At 40.2% G+C, this 23,008-nt stretch overlaps 1 protein-coding gene, 1 long non-coding RNA gene and 1 pseudogene across 31 annotated transcripts in view; all 3 read right to left on the reverse strand.

Moving 5' to 3' along the window:
- The window catches only part of LOC113443238 (methyl-CpG-binding domain protein 1), a 103,461-nt gene that overhangs the window by 17,803 nt on the left and 62,650 nt on the right, over window positions 1-23,008 (reverse strand). For 16 of the 30 annotated variants that reach the window (XM_087925563.1, XM_087925553.1, XM_087925551.1 and 13 more), the window contains 2 exons: window positions 21,392-21,475; window positions 20,037-20,201 (listed from right to left, as the gene is read on the reverse strand). The exons of 3 other annotated variants lie outside the window; for them this stretch is intronic. In XM_087925563.1, the coding sequence (XP_087781689.1) occupies window positions 20,037-20,201; window positions 21,392-21,475 (249 nt within the window). The remainder of the gene's footprint in view (window positions 1-20,036; window positions 20,202-21,391; window positions 21,476-23,008) is intronic. 11 more of the 30 variants (XM_087925570.1, XM_087925566.1, XM_087925558.1 and 8 more) reach the window with 1 other exon arrangement.
- Window positions 9,584-12,181, reverse strand: LOC148127129 (uncharacterized). Its single transcript, XR_015741957.1, has 2 exons — window positions 12,053-12,181; window positions 9,584-9,739 (listed from the first exon to the last, which is right to left on the reverse strand). It is a non-coding gene; the product is annotated as an uncharacterized LOC148127129 (long non-coding RNA).
- LOC148127130 (uncharacterized) lies at window positions 12,652-15,550 on the reverse strand (annotated as a pseudogene).

Genomic DNA, 23,008 nt, shown 5'->3' on the forward strand with positions numbered 1-23,008 from the left:
GTGATACAATGAAGGCATATGCCAGAGGCTTGATAATAGACTATACAAGGAAAAGAAATACCACGAAAAGACTAGCCTCTAAGACATTAGAGGATGAGTATAAAGAACTTAAAAAAGAGTTACAGAAAATACCACAGAAAAAGGACATTAAGTTAAAAATGGAAATAATTAAACATAAAATGGGACTAATGGAAAAAGAAGAATTAGCACAGAAAATCAGAGGTGTGAAACAAAACTATTTTGAAGATGCAAATAAACCAGGTAGATGGTTAGCAAATAAACTGAGAAAGGATAAAGAATCAAGGAAAATATTGCAATTAATAGATGATCAAGGCCAAGTTTGCTATGGAAGTAAAGAGAAGAAGGAAATTATACAAGAGACTATTACGGGAAACTATACAACAAGAGAATATTGATGATGAAAGAGTTAAATAGTACTTACAGAATGCTAACCTACCCCAGATACCTAAAGAGATTGAAGTAATGTTAGAAAGCAATATAACGATAATGGAGTTAACTGAAGCACTTAAGAAGCAAAACAATGGAAAGACACCAGGCCCAGATGGACTTCCGGCGGAATTTTATAAAACACTACAAGAATTGTTGAATCTTCCATTGCTAGAAGTTATGAATGAAGTTATGTTAAAGAATAAGATACCTAAATCATGGTCAGAAGCTTATGTTACACTTGTCCCAAAAGAGGAGGCTGACCCATTACAAATCAAGAATTATAGACCTATTTCCCTACTAAATACAGATTATAAAATTTTTGCTTCAATGTTGGCAGAAAGACTTAAAAAATACCTAAATAATTTTATTCACCCTGATTAAAATGGATTTCTGCCAGAGAGACAAATTAAAGACAATATGAGCATAATTTTGGACACTTTGGAATACTATGAGGCACACCCTGAAAAGCAAATGGCTTTGATATTCTTAGATGCATAGAAGGCATTTGACAATGTGAATTGGCGATTCATGTTATTACAGCTGGAACAGATGGGTTTTGGTAAAGAATTCATCCAAGCTTCTATTGCAAACAGCAAACAGCAAAGGTAATGATAGAGGGAGAATTAACAGACTCTATTGATATAAGAAAAGGAACAAGACAAGGGTGCCCACTGTCACCTTTGTTGTTTGTGTTAACCTTGCCACAATCATAACTTATAACGCTTTGAACACTTGCTGAACAAGTGGATGTACTTCCATGTATAAAACCAAAATTTAGTGCTAGGCAGTAGCATTAGCCACAACTTGCTTCAGCTGTTGACCTTTTAAGCCTAGGAAATCTCAAAAGCCAAAAGTTTGTCACTGAATGGAAAGAGGGGGAAAGGAGGGACAAAAATATCTTTTTTTATTTTACCTCTATTGAGCAGAAATCAGCAAGATTTAAAGTGCTATTTTCATGCTATTTCCCAGGCAACCCTCTCATCTTATTTCTAAAAATCGTCTGAAATTTAACAAGCTTTTGATAAACTCATAAAAATGTGATGAAACCTTTCAACATTCCAACCATTAAAAGTACAAGAAAACACCTAAATGAGGAACAGGATATGCAAACAATGTTTTATTACTGTTGCAAATATTAAGCGGAAAGTACAGAAGCTATGTCTTATAGCCACCTGAAAATTATTGCTCTCAGTTTAAACTACAACCGTTTCTTTCTTTCCTAACCCCCAACTGCATGTTACCTGCATAGTCCGAGTCAGTTTATTTTTTCTTTTGCACCAAAGGATTGTGTAATAAATCTTAGTCTAAGTACTTTAATTAATTCCAAATGGCTTTTGTGCAATTGGTAGTTTCTTGCTGTCTTAAAAACTCAGAAAATATTATCAGTTCAAACTAAGGACAGCAGTTAAGGCTTATTTACTGATAAAAACATATCTATGCTGATGTGATGACCCGTAGTCTCTCAAAATAACCCAAAACATACATTAAAGTCCAGTAAGGCCTTCAACTTAACTTCACTGTTTTATTAGGCACAGTTTAAAGTCACAAAAGTAAATAATAAGGCAAAAAGAAAACCAAAACAAACCACATTGACGAGAGTTCCGAAGCAAGTCAGGATAACTAATCATAAATTCCAGGAAAATAACTGAGGAGAGTCCATGGGAAGAATGTCAGCAAAGATAAACCTCTTTCAAAGGAAACACTACTTTGACTCCAACAATTCTGACTGCGTAGTTACAAACTTATATACATAGCTCCCAGCTGCAAGCCACGAAGAGGATCATGGTAATCTCCTCCTGAGTAGACCTAGCTTTTCCCTGATCCTCTCCTCCCTGTGTGACCTAGAATGGATAGGGGATGGGCCTGGATACTCCTCTGATTGCTCAGCCGGCCTCTGCCCTTCCCCAGCCTCCTCCACCACCTCTGGAGCCACACTCCCACTCCCTGTTGGCTGTTCCTTCTCTTCCTCAGAGTCAGTCTCCACCGGGGGCATGACACTATCCCCCCCTGCAGGGTCCCCCTCCCCCGGGACCAGGTGGATGAGGATGTTGAAGAAACCGAGCGTGAAAGTCCTGGACCAAACAAGGAGCGTAAACATCAGTGGCACCGACCCAGGTGAAGTCCTCTGGTCCATAATCTTTCCATGCCACCAAATACTGAAATCGGCCTCACAACTGGCATGAATCTCAGATGCTATCCACTTCGTACTCCTCCTCTCCCAGAGGGCTACTGGGGCCAGCTGTGATGGAGCCAGTCTATGCGGACTCTCGGCCGAGGCAGGGACTAACAGGGAACGATGAAAAACAGGATGGATACGCATGTTCCGTGGCAGGGATAGACGATAAGGCACAGGATTGATCACCGCCTTGACCGGAAAAGGTCCTAAGTAATGGTGATTGAGCTTTTTTGATGGTCGCGTCATTGGTAAGTATCGAGCCAAACCTGATCATCTGCCGCTAAAGGCGGAACATCGCAACGATGTCGGTCTGCAAACCGTTTACAGTCCTCCTTTGCTCTCTCTAGTTGATCGCGGACCATGTGGTGCACGGCTTTTAATTCCTGCAAGAACGTATCCACTGCCGGAACTGGAGAATCAGACAGGGCTAAAGGGAAAAGTCGTGGATGAAACCCATTGTTAGCAAAGAAAGGGGACATATGGGTGGATGCATGTTAAGCATTATTATAAGTGAATTCTGCCACCGGCAGCACTTCCACCCAATTGTCTTGTTGAGTATTGCTGAAACACCAGAGGTACTGCTCCAAAGTAGCATTCACTCTCTCTGTCCCCCCATCAGTTTCAGGGTGATGAGCAGACGACAGACACACCTGAACCTGCAGTTTCGCGAGTAGGGTCTGCCAGAAGTGTGCCATAAATTATATCCCCCCAATCTGATACCATGCAGTCTGGTAACCCATGCAACCAGAAAACATGGGAGATAAACAATTGAGCAGTTATCTTGGCCAATGGAAGACCCGCACATGGAATAAAGTGGGCCATTTTAGTCAACATATCCACCAAAATGGTTGTAGCACCATTCGATGGTGGTAACTCAATGATGAAATCCAATGAAACTGCCCCCCATGGTCGTTCTGGTGTGGGCAAGGGCTGCAAGAGACCAGGGGGTGTACCAGGAGCATACGTGGCTTAGCGACAGATCCCACAGGACGCCACATATCCCAACACATCATGTTTACGTCTCAGCCACCAAAATGTCCTAGAGATGAGGTGCAGTGTTTTGAACACCCCAAAGTGTCCCGCCGCCAGACTATCACGACATTGATGTAGGATAAGGCCACAAAGAGGACCTCCAAGCACATAAATGTAATCATGGAACTGCAACAGGTCTCCAATGAGTCTCTTGTCTCCCATTCTGATCCAATTTTCAACATCAAGCTGCCACAAATGGGTCCTGCCGCTGTGCCTCCTGAATCCTCACTTGGAGGTCCACAGGTTCCTCGGTGGCCGCAAACCGCTCCAACAGAATCACCATCTGGGGCAAGATTTTATCCTCCCTTCAGGTATACTCAGGCTTCCGAGATAGGGCATCGACATGTTGATTCCCTCCACTCGGAACATAGGTCACCCGGAAATCAAATCAAGCAAAGAATAAAGACCATCTCGCCTGACGCTAGTTCAATGTCCGAGCTGTACGTAGGTGTTCCAAATTGTGATGATCTGTCCGAACCTCGATTTGGTGACGAGCCCCCTCCAGGTGGTGCCGCCATGTCTCAAAAGCGGCCTTAACCGCCAATAGCTCCTTGTCCCAAATCGTATAGTTGCGCTCTGGAGCCGACAACTTCTGGGAATAATAAGCGCACGAGAACAAGGTGCCTGCGGGAGCATAGGCCTGGAGGAGCACTGCACCAATAGCCACATCGGAAGCATCTGTTTCCACCACAAATGGCTGGCCTGGATCAGGGTGTTTGAGGATAGACTCAGAAGCAAAGGTGACTTTCAACACCTCGAAAGCTGCCTGCTCCTCAGCACCCCAATGGAACTTTTCCCCCTCTTGAGCAGATTAGAAAGGGGAGCAGTCAAGGCAGCAAAGCAGGGAATAAATGTGCGGTAGTAGTTCGCAAACCCCAACAGTCGTTGCACATCCTTAACCCACTGTGGAGGTTCCCATGCCTGCAACGATTGTACTTTTTCTGGGTCCATTTCCACCCCGGCAGGTGAAATACGATGTCCCAAGAAGTCAATCGTGGTTTGTGCAAACTGACACTTCTCATGCTTAGCAAACAGGTGGTTGTCACACAAACGTTGCAACACCAGCCATACATGTTGCCAGTGTTCCTGCAGGGAGTCTGAGTAAATTAAAATGTCATCTAAATAAATGACCACAAATTGATCCAACAAATCACGGAAAACATTGTGCATGAAATGCATGAACACAGCTGGGGCATTGGTTAATCCAAAAGGCATCACAGTATACTCAAAATGCCTGTACCTCGTCCGGAAAGCTGTTTTCCACTCGTCCCCTGCACGAATGCGAACCAGATTGTAAGCCCCACGCAAGTCCAACTTCATAAAGATCTTAGCTTGATGAAGCTGCTCAATCCGTTCAGGGATGAGGGGAAGCAGGTACCAATTCCTCACTGTGATTGCATTCAACTTGCGGTAATCACAACACAAACGTAGCTCTCCTGATTTCTTTTTTACAAAAAGCACCAGTGCTGCCAATGGTGAGGAAGAAGGCCGGATAAACCCTTTCTGGAGTTTCTTGTCAATAAAATCCTGCAATGCAGCCAACTCCGGTTCCGACAGGGAATATATCCGACCCACCGGCAATTTTGCATCAGGCAACAAGTCGATTGGACAGTCATACGCCCAATGCAGAGGCAACTGATCCACCTCCTACTCCCCAAATCCATCAGCAAAGTCCACCAACTCTGCAGGTAGAACCAGGTCCACAGGTGTAGCCACACTCCCTGCCCAGGAGCGCAAGCAATGGTTGGCATACTTCCTATCAAGAAACTGCACAGCTCTAGATGACCAGACAATCTGTGGATCATGGGCCGGTAACCACACCAAACCCAGCACCACCATAAAATGAGGCACTGCAGTAACGTAGAACATGGTTTTCTCCACATGCTGCCCAATACATATGCAAAGGGGTTTGGTTGCAGCAACCACAGGTCCCGAACAAAGGGGCCGACCATCAATCATCTCTACCATTACTGGCAGGGACACCTGTTGCTGAGGAATGAACCACTGCTCTACAAAATGAGCATCCATGAAATTGGCTGTGGCCCCTGAGTCGACCAAGGCTTGGATCTCCACCACTCCCACACCAGGCACGAACACACTTGCTGTCAGCACAAGATGCTTCACCAATAACAATTGTGGTGAAGATGTCAAAGGTGGCGAGGATGGCAAGGTTGGTGAAGATGGCAGACCTAAGAACTTTACACCCTGACCTACAGACCCCCGTAGGCAGAGCGATGCTTGTTTCCCGCCACAGCAGGCGTCACCACTGTGGATGTCTTAACAGGACACTTGGCCGCAAAATGGCCTCGACTGCTACAATAGAGGCATAAACCATCACGACGACGTCTATCCTTTTCTACCTGAGTCAGGCGAGGGCGGCCAGCCCCCAACTGCATGGGTTCCTCCAAAGGTACTTCCACCAAGGGTGCCATCTTGCTGGAAACAGATACGGTCTCTGTCCATTGTTGCACACGTCGCTGCTGAAGCGTAGCACCGATACGAAGACACAGATGAATGAGCTCCTGAAGGGTGCGAGGGCATTCAGTGCGCGCTAACTCATCCAGGAGCTCCAACAACAAACCCTCCTGGAACTGGTCTAATAGTGCTGCCTCATTCCACTGTACATCCTGAGCAACCACCCGAAAACTAGTAATATAATCAATGAGTGAGCCACGCCCCTGCTTCAACTCTCTCAAACGTCTGTTCGCTGTTTGATTTCAAACAGGGTCCTCAAACATGGCCTGAAACTGATGGCAAAACTTGGCGTAATTGTCCAACACCTGGTTGGGCTGGGTCAGCAGAGGCATCGCCCAATGTACTGCAGAGCCTGAAAACAAACTAATCAAAAATCCCACCTTATCCTGGTCAGTGGGAAAGTCCTCAGGCCGAAGGCTCATGTAAAGCTGGCACTGCCCCCCAAAATGCTGGAAATTGGGCCAGCGAACCATCAAATTTATCTGGCACTGCCACTGGGCATTTTCGGTGTGGCCGGGCAGCTTGCATTTGTGCCACCTGTGCAGTCAAAAGAGCCACTTGCTGGCTTAACTGGGCAATCTCTGCTCTGAGCTGATCCACGGTCATCCCACAAAAAGCAAAAATAAAATAACACTAAACTTTGACTCCAGCAATTCTGACTGTGTAGTTACAAACTTATATACGTAGCTCCCAGCTGCTAGCCACGAGGAGGATCATGGTAATCTCCTCCTGAGTAGACCTCACTTTTCTCTGATCCTCTCCTCCCTGCGTGACCTAGGATGGATAGGGGATGGGCCTGGGTCCTCCTCTGTCTGCTCAGACGGCCTCTGCCCTTCCCCAGCCTCCTCCACACCTCTGGAGCCACACTCCCACTCCCTGTTGGCTGTTCCTCCTCTTCCTCAGTGTCAGTCTCCACCAGGGGCATGACAGCTGATATTTATTTATTTCGCCCATCTCACAGAAAAGTGACATTAAGTCTGCCACAATAAAAAAATCATAAAATAAAAATATTAGAACTATGACTAAAAAATGACAACAGCAATACAAAAGCCAAGAAATATGATGTGAAAAACAATGCAGCAATCTCATTAGCTCGCCATTCCCTTGAGATTCACAAGCCTAATGTTGCCTAATTTTTAAATTAACTGATCTCCATCTGTATATACCAGATATTCTAACACATATTCCCATCTATACCCCTGACGGAACAGAAGGGGAATGAAAAGTGAAATGGATGGATGGGAGGGAGGGAGGATCAATCTCCATTTATTGTTACAGAAAGAGTAAAATTCAGCAAACAAGTAGGCACCCAAAGCATCAAGATTAATCTTCAAAAGTATCCAGGCTTTTCATCTCTCCATGCTTATTTTTACTTCTGTCTATTTCTATTTTCCCTTGTTTTCAATAGTGTCTTTTATTCTGATTTTTTTAAAATAAAAGAATGACTGAGAAGGCAGTGTTTCAATTCCATGCAATTTTAATACAATTCACAATTTCCTAACCAGGCAACATCTTTTATATTTGTTGAAGGGGGGGGGGGCGACAAAATCGGCATGAATGCACACAGAAGCCTGAAAAAAAACAAAGCTACTTTAAATGATCTGATGAGAGGAGCTTCATCATGCTCTTGTACAGTACGCTGTACAGTATTCAGAGCTAATACAGACACTACTTAGTCTGGCCAATAAGTACACGGAAGATGCATAGACATAGCAAGTTAAACTTGGGTAGCTTTGAATTTTTGCTCAGAGCATCAATTAATGTTTACTTTAAAGTTCAGCATATTTTGTGAATCCAGAAAACAATGAAGCCAGTTTTGGAGTTTTTGTGAGAAACTAAGAAAAATATAATTTTGATTCTGCAATTGGATTATTAGAATTATATGCGATTATGGGTGTAATGTGGACTATTGTTAATTTTAGAATAAGAGTTGGATGTATTTTTTATCTATAGATGTAGCAAAAATGGGAAACTATTTCTCTTTTTTTCTTTCCTTTTTCTTGCATTATCTTGCTTTTTGTCTGATTATAGTTACCGATATATTAGATCAAGGGTCTTCAAACTTCACAGCTTTAAGACTTGTGGACTTCAACTCCCAGAATTCCTCCTCCAGTCATGTTAGCTCAGGAATTCTGGGAGTTGAAGTCCACAAGTCTTAAACTTGCCACATTTGAAGACCTTTGCATTAGATGCTGGGCTGGTAAGCAAGGCTGGCACTGGAAATCAGATGACATAGCATTACAGGTAATCCTCATTTACCACAGTACATTTACTGACTGTTCAAAATTACAACGGCACTGAAAAAAGTGACATGACCACATTTCACACTTATGACCGTTGCAGCATCCCCATGGTCATGTAATCAAAATTCAGATGATTGACAACGGATTCATATTTATGACAGTTGCAGTGGCCTGGATCATGCAATCACCTTTTGTGACTTTCTGACAAGCAAAGTCAATGGGAAAGCCAAATTCACTTAACAATTGTATCACTAACTTAACATCTTCAATGATTTGCTTAACTACTGTGGCAAGAAAGGTTGTAAAATGGGGCAAAGCTCCGTTAACAAATGTTTCACTTAACAACAGAAATTTTAGGCTCAATTGTGGTTTTTTAAGTCGAGGAATACCCATACTAAATTTAAGATAATCCCTCCTAAAAAGTGGGAAGAGTTGATAGAAAAGCACAAAGACAACATTCCTATAAAGTTTCCAACTCCCATGGCTGGTTACCCTATGATTGCCCAACGCCAACTGAAATCAGTCCTTGAGATTTCCTCCTTTCCAGTAATTGTGACACACTTACAGAATCCATACCTGAGAAAAGGGAAAGAGGCCCAGATCATCAAATCCTCCCAGTGGTGGGATTCAAATATTTTTTGCCACTGGCTTGGTGGGCGTGGCTTGGTGGGTTGCACGTGTGCACACACTTTGCGTGCTGCGCCAAATGTGCACTTTGTGCAGGTGCAGAGGGATTTGTGCAGGTGCAGAGGTGTTCTAATTTGCCTCCTGAAAACCTGCACTCTCCCAGTTGCTTCAGCAGCTGCCATGCAGCACTCTGCTGGGCTGCGCAAACAAGCTGCGCTTCAAATTCAGAGGATAAAGGTGAGTATTGGGCCCAACAGCAGAGAAGCAGAGAGAACTGGTTCAGTCTCTGCTGCTCATCACCGCTACCGGACCAAACCGGTAGAATACCAGCACTGATTCCTCCCATTCAGCCCTAGGGAAACTTTAGTTCAATTGACAACATGGAAAGTTTTATTACACTCAATTGTCCACCAGGGAAGGCAACACAAAAACAATGCCAAAGTAACAACGGGTGTCTACACAGATGAAAAATGTGTAATAGTTTATCGGAGCCAGCTTAGAGGAGAGGAAAAGGAGAAAATAAATTCTAATAAAAATATGAAAAGGAGACAATGGAGAGGGAAGAGAAAAAATAGAAGTACAGATGAATCAGCTCATTCTTTTATTGTTTATGCAAACTTGAGAATGAAGACATATTCTATCAGCCCATCAGCCCTTACATCCCTCCAGGCAGAGCTCAGCTAAAAGTTTACTTTGGGGGGGAGGGGGGAGAAAAACTCCTCTGTTTTTTTTTAACCTTATTCTTTTTTTTTTTAGAACAAATTTTATTAATTTTCAAAAACAATACACAAACCAACAAAACATAAAACGTAAGAACATAGAACATCTTTTAAGAAAGCAAATAAAACATCTTATTTAAGTACAGCATAGTTCCAAATTATCCCATTTCCATACAAACACAATTTAATATGCATCTTATATGTTCAACTTCATATCTTATTACTCTTTTTCCAATTTCTCACTATTTTTCCATTTACTTCTATTCAATTTTATTCATTAAACTTATACTTTCATCTGTCTTATTTACAATTTCATATGTTCTCATCCAACAATCTTAATTCTCAATAAGCAAACATAAACAAACAAAACATGTAATATGAAAACATAAAACTTCTTTTTAGAAAGCAGCTTAACCCCAGGTTACATCTTTTTGTACGGACATAAATCAAATTCATGCTCACCTTATATACTATTTCAATCTTATTTAACATTCTATACTTTCTATATGTCTTCTCCCCTCTTTTCACTCTCTTAATTCTATTTTATTTACTTCATCTCAATTTAAATCCTTATACTTGTATCTTTTATCCGTTCTTTTTCAATTGTCTATTTATCTTTTCTCTTTAATACAAAATTTTTCCTGTAATCAGTGGTTGAAGTATGACGCCTTTCTATCTTTCCCCCAATTTAACACTTAAAATACTACATAATTTCCATTCTGATTCTGCTTAGTACATTCTAAATAACATTTTAAAATTAAAAAAAACATAATAAGCTTATAATATAGCAAAAACAATATTCCATAACAAATTAATTAGTTAAACTCTATTATTAAATCTTAGATATTTTACACATAGATATTAGGTATTATTAAATCTTAGATATTTTACACATTCCCTACAATATTCTATTAACACATATAATATTCCAGTTTTCTAACTCTATTTCAAATACAAATACTACAATACAATCTTGTGTACTTTTGCAGAATCTCTTTAAATTGTATTTTACACTTTATCTCTAAAAAAAACCCCGTTTTTTAGCATCTTGTTTTAAGCCTTTATAACTTTTTTCCTTTTTCCCTTCCTTTCTTGTCAAATCTAATCTTTTTACCCCCCATCTCTCAGTCTCCACCCTTTTAGTCTCCCCTCTCTGTTGTATTTCTCTTTTCTGTTGCTTTCTGACATTATATCAATTTTTCACCTTATTTTCCCTTTCTTGGTTTTTTTTAAAATCTTGAATTCTCCATTTTCTTTCCGCCTTTTCCCTTTTCTTCATCAACTAAAATAATTTGTCCATTAAAGATGGCTTCTCCTTCTTCATCCCAATTTTCTGATTGCTGTATTTCCTGATAGGTAGAAATCGCCATTTCTAAGTGGAAAACAGATCCAAAAGAGCCCTTGCCTTCTTGTTCCTCTTCTTTTAGCTTTTTAAATTCCATTTTCAATTCTTCCACAGATAATGCCATTGTTTTATTTTTATTTTTTTAAACAATCCAAGTGTTTTTAGACTTTCAAAAAATAGTTTGCAAAAGTTCCAAAGTCATCAAGCAATCCAAATCAACCCAAACTGTTTCATTTAGCACTTTCTTCTTTTAATACTTTCTCTTCCTGGGGTAGAGTTCAATTACACAATTCCAAAATGATTTCCTAGAAGTCTTATTACAGTTTAATCTCTGATCTTATAAACTCCAAGCAGTCTCCTCCAGCAGAATTTTAATATAAATCATTTGCCTCTCCCTTCCCACTTATAGCAAAAAAAAAAAAAAAAGATTTTAAAATATCAATGTTCAGAAATCTTGTCCCCTTGGCTTTAATTTTCAAAATTAGTTAGCTTCTGTTGCCAAAGCGGGTGTTTCCGATTTCCACTGCTATCTCCGTAGGGAAGGAGAGTGAAGCAGAAAAAAACTTTCCCTTTTCACTTTCATCCGCACCTTTTTACAATCTTCTTGGGAACAATGTATCCTTTAAAGAGCTAAATTTCCAGGGTGTTCAGATGTTACTTATTGTCCCGGTTCAGCCAAAGACTTTCACTTTCTCCACTTCCTCCTGCACAAAACTTGTCCGGCTGAGAGGTTCTTTGTGGCGGCCATTGCTGACCGCCACTCCACCACCTTTGGAAAAGGGAGTTTAGCCAGCTGAGGAAGGGGATTGCGATGTCCCCAAACCCCTCTCCAGATCTTCCCTGTCTTCAGTTATCCCTACAGGATAACTATAGCCTCCATATCCAATTGGATCGGAGGCACTCCAGCAGCAAGCGCGGGAGGGATTGCGCACAAACGCGAATTCCTGCCACCACCGAAGCCTGACAAACCGGAACTCCTTTTAACCTTATTCTTAAGACCTTGCCAGATTATTACTTTTTGTGAATCATCACAATCACTGCCACTGTTTTCCTTTCAGGATACTGGTTGAAATGAACCATGGGGAAATTCGTGTAACAAATCAAGCAGGCAAAAAAACTGGCAGCTGTTGAAAGTCTCTTCAACAGCTCTTGTTCTTAAATTTGCCTTTCTGCTATTCCCAAGCACACGGAAAATGTTTTCGGTTTCCCCACCCATTCATCTCTGCTGATAGACCCTTTGAGGTTGCCCTAACTTTGGACAGCCTTGCCTACCAGAGCCCAGAGAAGAATAAGGCCCTAGTTACCACTTCGAACTCAGAGGGTAAAAGCCAAAGGATCCTATTGGCTAGGATGCTATCCTAAGCAGCATGTAACAGGTTCTTTCTTAATGATTTCAAGCAATATCATCTCACAATTATATATTCAATTAACATACACTGAAATCTACCTTTACAAATTGTCACAATGCCCATTAAAAATATATTAAGATGAATGTCATTTTCAGTCCTTGGCCTCATTTTCTTCTCTATACACCCATAGGAAAGGGTGCTAGTTTATATGTCTTTTGACTGAAAACCACTACTTTTTTCTATTTTTAAAAAATTGAAATTGCTGACCTGAAAACTATATTATTATTATACAAAAAAAAAACCCAACAGTGTACACAGTAAACAAGATAACTATGCTGGGTTTCGTATCAAAAATCACTAGTCGAACACTTCCCAAGTGTTTAGGTCTGTGTGATGTATCGGCAGATTATGCGAGCAGATCCCAGTACGGTGGCCTTCTGCACCTGACCAATGGTGATTTTGTAAGCGCCAATTGTTTTTAAGTGCTTGCCTAGGTCTTTCGGCACAGCACCCAGTGTGCCTAGTACCACTGGAACCACCTGCACTGGTTTATGCCAGAATCTCTGCAGTTCGATTCTCAAGTCCTGTTATCTGGTGATTTTTTCAAGTTGTTTCTCGTTGATTCTGCTGTCACCTGGTATGGCAATGTTTTTCTTCTCCACAATCGTGATATCCGGGGTGTTGTGTTCCAAAACTTTATCAGTCTGTATTTGGAAGTCCCACAGTAGTTTTGCATGCTCATTTTTGACCACTTTTTCAGGCTTACAATCCCACCAGTTCTTTGCTACAGGCACATGGTAGTTGTGACACAAATTCCAGTGGACCACCTGAGCAACTGTGTTGTGACATTTGTAGTCAGTCTGAGCGATTGTCTTACAACAGCTCAGTATGTGATCGATGGTTTCATCTGCTTCTTTGCAGAGTCTGCATTTGGGGTCAACAGATTTTTCTATTCTGGCTTTGATTACATTCATTCTGATGTCTAGTTCTTGGACTGCAAGAATCAGGCCTTCTGCCTCTTTCTTCAGTATTCTGTTGGTCAGCCATAACCAGGTCTTTTCCTTATCTATTTTTCCTTGGATCTTTTCAAGGAACTGTCCACGCAGTGCTTTGTTACACTAGCTGTCAGCCCGAGTTTGCATTGCTGTTTTCCTATATTGATCCTTGGTTTGCTGCACTTTGAGCAGCTTCCTACTGTTGACCTCCATCAAAGCTGGGTCAACACTGTCTTTCATCTGCCAGAGCATGCTTCTCTTCTTCGACTGTCTGCTTCACTTGCAAAAGTCCTCTGCTGCCTGCTTTTCTGGGCAAATATAGCCTGTCAACATCACTACATGGTGCAGTGCATAGTGTATGGTCATCAGTTTTCTCGTTTTCCTATCCAGGCTGTCCAGCTCTGCCTGTGTCCAGTTTACGATCCCAGCAGTATATCTGATGACAAGTACGACCAGGTATTTATAGCCTTGATGGTGTTGCTGCCATTCAGTTTGCTTTTTAGAAGTTTTCTGACCCCTTTCTGTGTATTCTTTGCTGACCACATTTTTCACTTGCCCATGCTTAATATTGTCCAGGTGTAGTATGCCCAGGTATTTGTAGGCTTCGGGTTGGTGGCACTTGATGGTTTGTCTATTGGGCATTTCGATTCCATCACTTTCTACAATCTTCCCTTTCTTCAGTGCCACTGTGCCACATTTGTCTTGGCTGAACTCCATGCTGATGTCAGTGCTGAAAATTCGAACTGTATTGGTCAGTGACTGGAACTCAATTTCTGATTTTCCGTATAACTTCAGATTATCCATGTACAGCAGGTGAGAGATTTTCTGTGAATTTTTAGCAGTGTGATAACCCAGGTTGTTTTCTGTAAAATTGTTGACAGAGCGGTCATGGTGATGATGAACAGCAGAGGTGACAAAGAATCACCCTGGAAAATCCCTCTTTTGATGTTGACTAGTCCACAGCTTTCACTTCCAATAAACAGTTCTGTTTTCCAGTGCTTCATCACATTTGCAGTAAAAGTACCAATGCACTTGCATATTCCGATGACATCCAGGCACTTGTGCAGTAGCGAATCAAATGCTTTCTTGTAGTCAATCCAAGTTGTATGCAGATTTGTTTTTCGGCTTTTGCAGTTCTCTGGAATCATTTTGTTGATCAGGAGCTGATCTTTTGTGCCTCTGCTTCCTCATTTGTTTCCTTTCTGCTCTACTGGCCAGATGTTATTTACTTCTAGGTAGTCCTGGATCCTGTCAGCTATGATGCTGGTCAGCAACTTGAACATGGTTGGCAGATATGTTATTGGCCTGTAATTTGCGGGTGTTGCCCCTTTTGCTGGATCCTTCTGTATCAAGTAGGTTTTCGCAGCTGTTAACCATTCTCTGATCCACCCAGCATTATTGTTGTAACATTTCTCAGTCTCCCAAGGGTCTTCCCAAAACTGAGTAGCTACCATTTTCTCAGGTTTTTCAATTTTCGTATCCCCCATCTGATTCAGACAGAACCATCTTTGGTTTGATTGGAACAATTGATTTTGTTTGTACTGGATGACTGGCTTCGTATCTTTCAATTTTTCTTGCTGTTAACTGCTGCTTCACAATTTCCAATGCTTCATCAATTTTTCTTGTGCTGAGCCTGTATTTTTTTATCAGATGTTTCTTGATCTTGCTGTTCAGCTTTTTCTCCTGCAAATTCTTCAAGTTGCTTGTATCTGCTCGCAGGCTCTTGATTTTCAACTCCAACCTGATTTTCCACTGTGGTTTTCCAGTCGATTTTGTAGGGGACTGTTGAATCCCCAGTTCTTCAGTTACTATGACTGCTGTACTGTAGGCAAGCTGATTTGTTTGTTCAATTGGTGTTATCTGGACTGCTGGAAGTGCATAATTCACATCTATCATCAACGGTGCCAAATGTTTTCTAGGCACAGTCTTCAAGGTTGGAAGCCTTCTTCTTTCTGAATTTGATGCAGCATGTGCCAAGATTTTAGTTTTCAGTTCTTGCTGCCTGGCATTGAGTACTCCTGGTGTTTCAATGGTGACTTCAGGCCCTTGCTGTTCCTGTTCTTGCAAAATATCTGCATTTTCTTCAAATTCAGGCTGTTCAGTTGCTCCAAAAATTATTGGAGTATTTTCTGCTGCCATTTCAGCAGTCTGCTGTTCAATAGTCTGTGTTCCCATTTCACAATTTTTCCGTATTTCTTCAAGTTCGACTTTACTGAGCACTTCGTTCCGAGTGATGAATCGTCACTGATCGGCTAATCGTAATCCAGTTATCCTTGAGTTTGGATATTCTTGTTTCCATAATTTGTACATCCTTTTTTGGTAGCCTCATTTTTCTGGTTCTGCTTTGTAGTAGCACTTCATTACAGTGCGGTTCTCTGACATAGTGTTTTTCTGCCGCTTCTGAGGTTGTTCAACTTCCAGTAGCCCTGCAGGCGCATGCCCTGGTTGCTCAGCTATGGGAACCGTGGCCTGTAGCCCACTTGTCAATGGATGCCCAGGTTCCCAAACACCTGACACGGTCCTTGTTAACCCAGGCAACAACCGAACCGGTATAGGCTTCACTTGGTTGTGTTTCACCATGATTTATTGCATGGGTTGTTGGGTGCACTCATTTCTGCTCCTCGGCCGAGACCTCTCTGACATGGTTGGACCTGCTGCCAGCACAGCTCTCAGCTTCATTGGAGCAGTTTAGCCCCCTGCTACATCAAGGCAGCACCCTATAAACTATATTGTTGTTGTTGTTGTTGTTGTTGTTGTTGTTGTTATTCCTGACCATTGCAAATTGCCTGCAATTCCAAGTTAGAAAGCAGGATTCAGATGGGTAATTTGGATTAGAGTTCACAAACAGTTCAGACTGGTAAAGCATCCTTAATGTCTCTTCTCTAGACGGGCAATCAATACCCTAATCTTACAATAAAGACAGTAAATGCCGTAGACTGAACTGAAAATTGAAATCTATAGCCAACAATCAATATTCCTCTGCTCTCCATAGAATTACCACAAAATTTCTTAGATAAAACATCTATTTCTAAAAGAAAATCTTTCCCCAAAACTTGTAACACACTCTGTGAGGGAACTTGTACACAAGCTCTTTAATTTGCAAGTTTTATGCCACTCTTACAACAAAGATGTGGAATAGAAGTTCTCAGTTTCTGTTGCTAAAGATAAGAATGGCTTTCTAAGAATAGTAGAAATAGAACTAGTTTTCTAAGAATAATAGAAATAAGAATAGTAGAAGACTAATTTTGTTTTTAAACAAAAGCCAGAAGTAGCCTTCCATGGTATTTTTCTTTTACAGTTCTTTGTCTTTTTCTGTAAATACTTAGATAGCATGCCCGTTTTCTTTCTTCCAACTCATCTATCTTTCAAAACAGCTAACTATTTGTCTTTATTTTTATCATGGACTGGAACAGATCTCTTGTTTATATGTAGGATAGCAAATGAGTGAGACAATAAAGTCAGGATTAGTGATCAAACACATATCAACGCAAAGCCACCCAGGGCAAAGTTTATGGAATATCAAACACAACTCGGGTCGTAAAACAACAGATTATTTAGAAAAATATGTCCTTGCTCAAGTACTTCTCTGGGTTTCTCCGTCTCTATGGCTGAAGAAAAAGACGACAGTATCCAATTCATCTTTGCAGATACCTAAGCGTCCATGCATCTCTTTTTGCATTTCCTCTATGTTGCTGCTTACTCATTTCATTTATAACTATGGATGTAGCTTATACAATGCTTAGTCTTGCAGGCAAACAACCATTCTAAAATCCTGCCAGGTGCAGATGTTTCATAATGTAAAGAATTTATCATTTCAAGAATCTAGGCCTTCTATTCTCAGCAGATTAAAACTGTTTAGCACGTGTGCAAAAAGAAACATTTCCAAGTAGCCAACTCAAGTTATAACCCAAGCCACTAACACTTATATGATCGGCTTGCTCAAAAAAACCCCCATAAAAATCCTATGTGGTCTAAGTTCAAGACAGCAAACTCTTTCCTGCTGGCTCTTCCTTAATTCTTACAACTTTCAAACTTTACAGCTATTTAGCTCAGAGTTAAAAAGCCCACCATTGCAGTCTAATAAATGGGTGTTGAATTCATTTCTCCATAAGGAAGAAACTTGAGTTAACCTTGGTAAGTAAAATCCTTGCTTGAAAAAAAGAAATTTTTCTCCAAACCTAAATATTGGCTACATTCAGGAATAAGAACTGCGCTGAAACAACTGGTCAAGCTGCTTTCTTTATAATATTTATGCCACTTAACATAATGTTCTTTGGTTAATCCTGTGAAGATTTGACTGTATTATAGTATTGCCAGTTCTGGAGCGAGATATTTAATCTGAATACAGATTAATCTGAATACAGATTAAAATACAGGAAGAGACCTGTATTCCAGTCATCCAGAAGCATGACCAACTGTGCATGCATGCAGTAAAAAAAAATGGCATAAGGGGAAATTGGCACAGAAATTTGTACCGATTTTGTTCACCACCTGATTTTTGAAATCAGGTGGTCGCGAACAGGAAAATCAATTTGGTCATGAACAGGAGTGTTCATGACCTGAGGTTCCACTGTATAAGGTTTATTAAACAAACAAGGGAAATATTTTATTGTCTGTCCAAGGTCAGATTTAAGACACCACAAGGTAGAGTCAAAAGCAAGTAGGCTTTATCTGCACAAAATCTTCTAGAGAAATCACATATAGTTGGGTTCATACATCAACAGATCATTAAAAACCCAAATTTGGCACAGCCTAATCTGTCAATCCCCTCAATTGTGTTTAATGAATGAAATTCATTAATATCTATAGCACTGGTAACAGCTAACTGAAAAGACTATAAAGATGACTTGGCCCAACAGTTCCTTATTCTGTTTTATTGAAAACAAACCTAACTTACAAAAGAAATAAAACTCCATGGTTCCTTCTTCTGTTTTACTGATAACAAAATTAAGTTCCAAAACAAATATAACTCTTTGAGATGTCCATTTATATCCTTCAACTGAAGAATGGAGCCAAATCTTATTAGTCAGGCAACCTGTCAAAAAAAAAAAATTCTGAAGTTTTTAATCTAATTTTTTAAAGTTTGTGTTCCTATAACTGAATTAGGGAATAAAGTGTTTAAAAAAGCATCAAGAATATAAATCATAGCTCCTGATTAATTATGAAGCTGGTACCACACTGGGCCATAATATGTATCTGAACATTAAATTTGAATGACAAGCATAATTCCTGCTCTTCGAAACACATTGAACTGGGCAGTGTCTACTGACTGCTGCAAAAATGATTAATTTCAATCTTTCAAGAGTTTGCATCAATAAAAAGAAAAGTGGACTATTTTGAAAGCCATTTTATGCATTCATTTAATCATACCATGCCAAAGAGAGTCCCCACCAGTGCAGCTTTAACAAACCTATAAATCCAATATAGGAAAATTATCCAGGTCACTTTCTTAGTTTTTTAATTTGTTATTTGTACATCGCTTATAATCATTAAGACATCAGTTTCTTTTGTATGTCTTGTAGCCTTCAAATCAATCTCAAATCTTGACAGGTAAAATTTATTCTTCTCCCACAGTAGCTTTTAGTCTATCAAGAAAGACATACACTCTTAAATGGTATAAAAAGTATTGATCCAAAGAATTCCACTGGTGCCAGTTTGCTTCTAGATCCAATTCAAAGTGTCAATTATGATCTATAAAGCCCTACAAGGCATGGGGCCAGGCTACCTATGGAACTGTCTCTGTCCCATTTTGATTGGAGTTCTGAGAGCCTTCTCTTTATCTTTTTAATTAATTTCTAACAGATTTTAATAATCTTTGACTCCTTTTAAATTCTACATTATCTAAATGCATAATTGTTAGATAGTGTTTTTATATTTTAACAGTTTAATGTACACTGCCCAGAGCATCTCCCCAAGAGAGAGGGGTGGTTCAAAAATGTTAAGAAAATAAAATAAATGAATAAATCCTCACTTCCTTCAAATTCATGTGATCAATCTATATAAACCACAGGAAACGCATGCAGTGGCAGTACTGCTTGAAGTCCACCACTATTAATCAATGTGCATATTCTCCCTTTGTGCATGTGATCAAAGATACTGTTTGGGTTAAAACAGGAACACAAATAGTAGAATTACTGACTGCATTCCCTATAACACACTTAATATTGTCTGGCAACGTTAATGCAGGAAATGATCTAATGACAAGGGAAAATAAATTATTATGGCTTTTTCCTGTTGTGTTATTTTGTCACTGCCACCAGATCAACCCTAAAACAAAACATTTCAAACACAAATCAATTCGAATCTGCTATTCATCTCCAGGAGGTATTTATAAACAATCAATTTCAGTCTGCCCACCCCTGGAATAAAGAAACCTGAGTTGATCAATCTTGACAATATAGGCATTAGATCTGACAATTAGGCAACATGCTTCTGAACAAAATGCACCTACTGCAACAAGACCTACAAGCCTTTGTTAGTAGGAGCACTTGATACCCACACGTAGCATAGAGAAGTATGACATGGCTTACAACATAGTATACAATGAAAAGAACTCTCTATTGATAGCAAGTAGCAAAGTGGTGATAGACAGAACACAATAAAACAAATGAGGAGGTGCACCAACCATTGCAAACTGCAGACACTGTCTCCACCGGCAATTCTGGTGCTTCAGGTTCTGCCCTCCAAATTTGGGCTTGTCACAACAGAAATCACAATGGCCACAGTCTGTTTTCAGCAGACAGGCTTCACATTGACCACACTTCCGGTTTTGCTGATTTTTAGAGGAATGCTATAAGGAGAAAAGGGGAGCTATCAAGCCAGGAAGTATATGCTGCAAAGCCTAGGACAGTGGCTAAATAATCCAGTTATTTCTAAAAAGCATAACGTTCATAAACTCTGTACTATGTGAGAATTAGGAAATAAATCTATCTCAAATGCAATCAAAGCATAAAAAATTCAACCAACTTGCATAACTAAATGTCTATGGAGATTCTCAGTCATCCAGGCCATGGTTGTCCCAAAGGCAGCTGGACTTTCTTTGTTTCACCTTGAAGACATTTCACTTCTCATTTAAGAAGTCCAGAACTGAAGAAGCTGCATGGATAAGAAGCGAAACGTCTTCAAGGAAAAACAAAGAAAGCCCAGTTGCCTCTTAAAATAGTACTTTTGGGAAACCATGACCTGGATGACTGAGAATCTCCATAGGCAATTCAATCAACTCTATTCTTTTTCAGAAATCTTGTATATTGCAGGAATTTTTAAATTATGAAGCCAGTTATAGTAAATTTTAGAAAATCAAGGCAATGGAAATTGTTCCCTGGACCCAGAATGACCAACATAGCTTACAGTCTAACAAGAAACAGAGATTCAAATCTGTATTTCTGAAGAAGATAGCTGCAATATTCCTTACTTGCTATAGTTATACCAGTGATCACTGAGATAAGATCACAGACCTTCATATCAAGTTTTAGCTGCTCAGAATTATGTAAATTCAACTGGTTGAACATACTAGTTGGTCTACTATAACCATAGGGTGCTACCTGAAAGAATCACCTAAATATTAAGATAAAAAGTGACAACCTCCAAGGACTGTAGGAGTCTACTCTGTACACTCATATCTTCCTTTTCTTTCTTATGTTATGTATTTGTCAAGAATTGTTGTTCTAAGATTGTTGAAATTAGATCATTTTATTGCTGTCTCTGCCTCTTTGGAGAGTGACAGACTTACAAAACTCTATAAAGCAAGTTCAATAGCTACTCACTTTCCTTCCTCCCACTCTGGTTCCTCATAGCCCATTGGATCCCAATAAAGAATCTGTTTTGCACTTCACCTGGGGGCGTGGATTCACTTTGTAGTGGATTCACCTAGTCCTCATCAGCTAATGACTTCATCTATTTAACCCATTTGCCCAACCTGTTAACTCAAAATTGGCCATGTTCCAGATAAATCCAAAAACCAAAGAAAGAAACACATTTTACCACACTGTCCTTGAGTTTAGTCACAGGATGCTTGGGAGGATGGCCCACTTTCTTCCTCTCTTTCGCCACTCCCAATTGCTTCTTCTGTTGGGAGGAACCCAACATAAGTTAGTGGCTGGGAGGACTTGAAATTCTTACTTGTTCCCCAAGACATTTTTAGTTCAGAAAGTTGGAAAACATTGCGGCGTTCTTCTCCCACTGAAAGACTCTCTCTGCGGTTTGTGTGGTGTACTTTGAAGTACAAAAAAGACCCAGCATTACATGCCTTGTATCATAGCATAGCCAAATGAAATGAGTAAAGGACTAATTACGAAAGAGGATTCCAAGAAGAGTTATGGAGCAGTGCAGTGATTTTGACGCCTTTTATTAATACTATCTAGATTTTAATCATGTACAGTTAATCCTTGACTTACGACCACAACAGAGCCCAAAATTTCTGTTGATAAGTGACACCGTTAAGTGTATTTCTCCCCATTTTATGATCTTTCTTGCCACAGTCATTAAGTGAACCATTGCAGTTTTTAAGTTAGTAACTTAACTTACTAACTTGTTAAGTTGATAAGCAAATTTGGCTTGCCCCACTGAATTTGCTTGTCAGAAGGTCACAAAAGGTGATTACATGACCCTGGGACACTGCAACCATTACATGCCAGTTGGCAAGCATCCAAATTTTGATCACTTGACCATGGGCATGCTGCAATGGTCAAAAGTTTGAAAAATGATCACATTTTTCAGTGCCATTATAACTTTGGTCACTAAATGAATGGTTTTAAGTTTAGGACTACCTGTATAAGGTAACTGATTTTGAAGAACAAAGCCTTGTTTATAGTTAGATTTTTGTTTCGAATCAACAACAAAAGATTTTTTTTCCTTCCAGGAAAAATTACTCTCAGAGAGCAAAAGAGAGAAGTAATTGTAATAGCCAGCTAAATTAAAGGCCATCTGAATATGGCTTCCAAGAAAGAATCTTGGATTGGAGGTAAAGAGTAAAGATGCTTAATGGGAAACGAACGAGCAACCTCACAATTTAAGTAACACAATTTAAGTATCAAATTCTGTGAGAGCCCACTGCTCACGCTTCAGATTCATTGTTTCTGAACAAAACCCCTTTTTGTTGCCCTTGAACTTTCTCTTTGACTTTTCTAATCTCTTAGCCTGCAAGATAGTTTAAAACCCTGCTTTAACACATGCTATTTTATTTATTTTGTGTTCTGATTCTTTCAAAAAGGAAAAGGTCAATGGGAAACGGACATAGTGCAAAGCAAATTGCTAGATTATAAAGCACTTCCTTTGTTCCTAGAGAAACCCACAGTCCCACTGAGAAAAAGGGGGAGAAAGGCCTCCATCTCCCCCACACACACATGCAGACACAAAGGAATACAGAATATGTTCTGCGGATAATAACTTCCCTCTCCCCCTTTAATATTCATTTTAAACAAAAGGGCCGTTTTAGATTCAGGTACAGCACACTGGGATGCCTCTTCTTCTTAACAGTTGGCAACCGTACCCTGGCTATTCTTAGCCGTTCCTAACACTGTTGTTCCTAAGACCTGCTGGAGCCACTCTCTCCCAGCTTAGGAGTCATAGTCCCAAGTATGCCTAGTACCAATGATACCA

This window comes from Pseudonaja textilis, chromosome 2, assembly GCF_049901715.1.
Source record: "Pseudonaja textilis isolate UNSWEBS1 chromosome 2, rPseTex1.2, whole genome shotgun sequence".
Classification (NCBI taxonomy): Eukaryota; Metazoa; Chordata; class Lepidosauria; order Squamata; family Elapidae; genus Pseudonaja; species Pseudonaja textilis.